Source organism: Cariama cristata, unplaced genomic scaffold (genome assembly GCF_000690535.1).
Source record: "Cariama cristata isolate BGI_N322 unplaced genomic scaffold, ASM69053v1 scaffold29911, whole genome shotgun sequence".
NCBI classification, from domain to species: domain Eukaryota; kingdom Metazoa; phylum Chordata; class Aves; order Cariamiformes; family Cariamidae; genus Cariama; species Cariama cristata.
Window position 1 is genome coordinate 1 of NW_009601434.1, and position 842 is coordinate 842.

An 842-nucleotide genomic window follows, 5' to 3' on the forward strand; every position below is an offset into this window, starting at 1 on the left:
GAGCACATCTGCCCCGATGGCTCCTATGCCGTCCACGATGACATCCCCGCCGCCATCACCGGTGTCATTGGGGGCTCCTACAGTGACGTTTCCATCCAGGTACACCCCAGGCAAGAGGGACTTGGATGGGGCTGGGGGGTTGGGAGAAACGGTGGTGGGGGAGAGTAAACACCCTGGTAGCAGTGACATGATGCCATTGCTAGTGCGGCACAGGGATGCTCTCGTATCCCTCACGGTGATGCTGTGCCCCTTTCTGCAATGGGGAGGGAATCCCAGTCTGGCACCTGAGAGAGCCATCTCTCCACTACCTTGGGGGAGCTACAGCACTGGTGGTGGCCGGGGTCCCCTTGGAGGCTGCAGGGAGCCCCTCACCCACCATAAGCCATGGGAGCCAAGCCGGTGGATCTGTCCCACGCAGGGACAGGGGTTTATTCCCGTCCCGGGGTCACGACAGCAAGTGCAGCTCCTCAGCCCAGGACAATCTCGATGCTCAGATCCACACTGTCCTTGGTGCCACCACGCTGCCGCATCCCTTGCCACCACCAGTGGGTTCGGATGGTGCAAGCCGCTTCCTGGCAACGCCGGTACTGGTCCTTGGCCTGCCACATCCTGGCTTGGGGCTGGAAAAGGACGCTGGCCCTCTCCCTCCTGACACATGCCACCAGCAATCTCAGGCACCGCTCCTCCCGCTGACAGCTGATGGCAGGGATGTGGGGACATCGCTTCCAGCAGGCAGAGCTGCCCAGTGGAGGGGGCACCACCCCCTCAGCCCCCCCAAATGCAACCCATGAGGTGCAGCTGGCTGTGAGGGGCACCCACTTCTGAGGGGCTCAGCCATAGGG

At 62.8% G+C, this 842-nt stretch overlaps 1 protein-coding gene across 1 annotated transcript; it reads right to left on the reverse strand.

Moving 5' to 3' along the window:
• Positions 1-467: 467 nt before the first annotated feature.
• On the reverse strand, positions 468-608 carry LOC104169527 (IQ domain-containing protein F6-like). Its single transcript, XM_009710461.1, has one exon. It carries the CDS (start codon positions 606-608, stop codon positions 468-470), a length of 141 nt encoding a protein of 46 aa, XP_009708763.1.
• Positions 609-842: the final 234 nt, after the last annotated feature.

Coding starts and splice junctions, on each gene's coding strand:
- LOC104169527 (XM_009710461.1), bottom strand. CDS start 608: ATGTGGCAGGCCAAGGACCAGTACCGGCGTTGCCAGGAAGCGGCTTGC.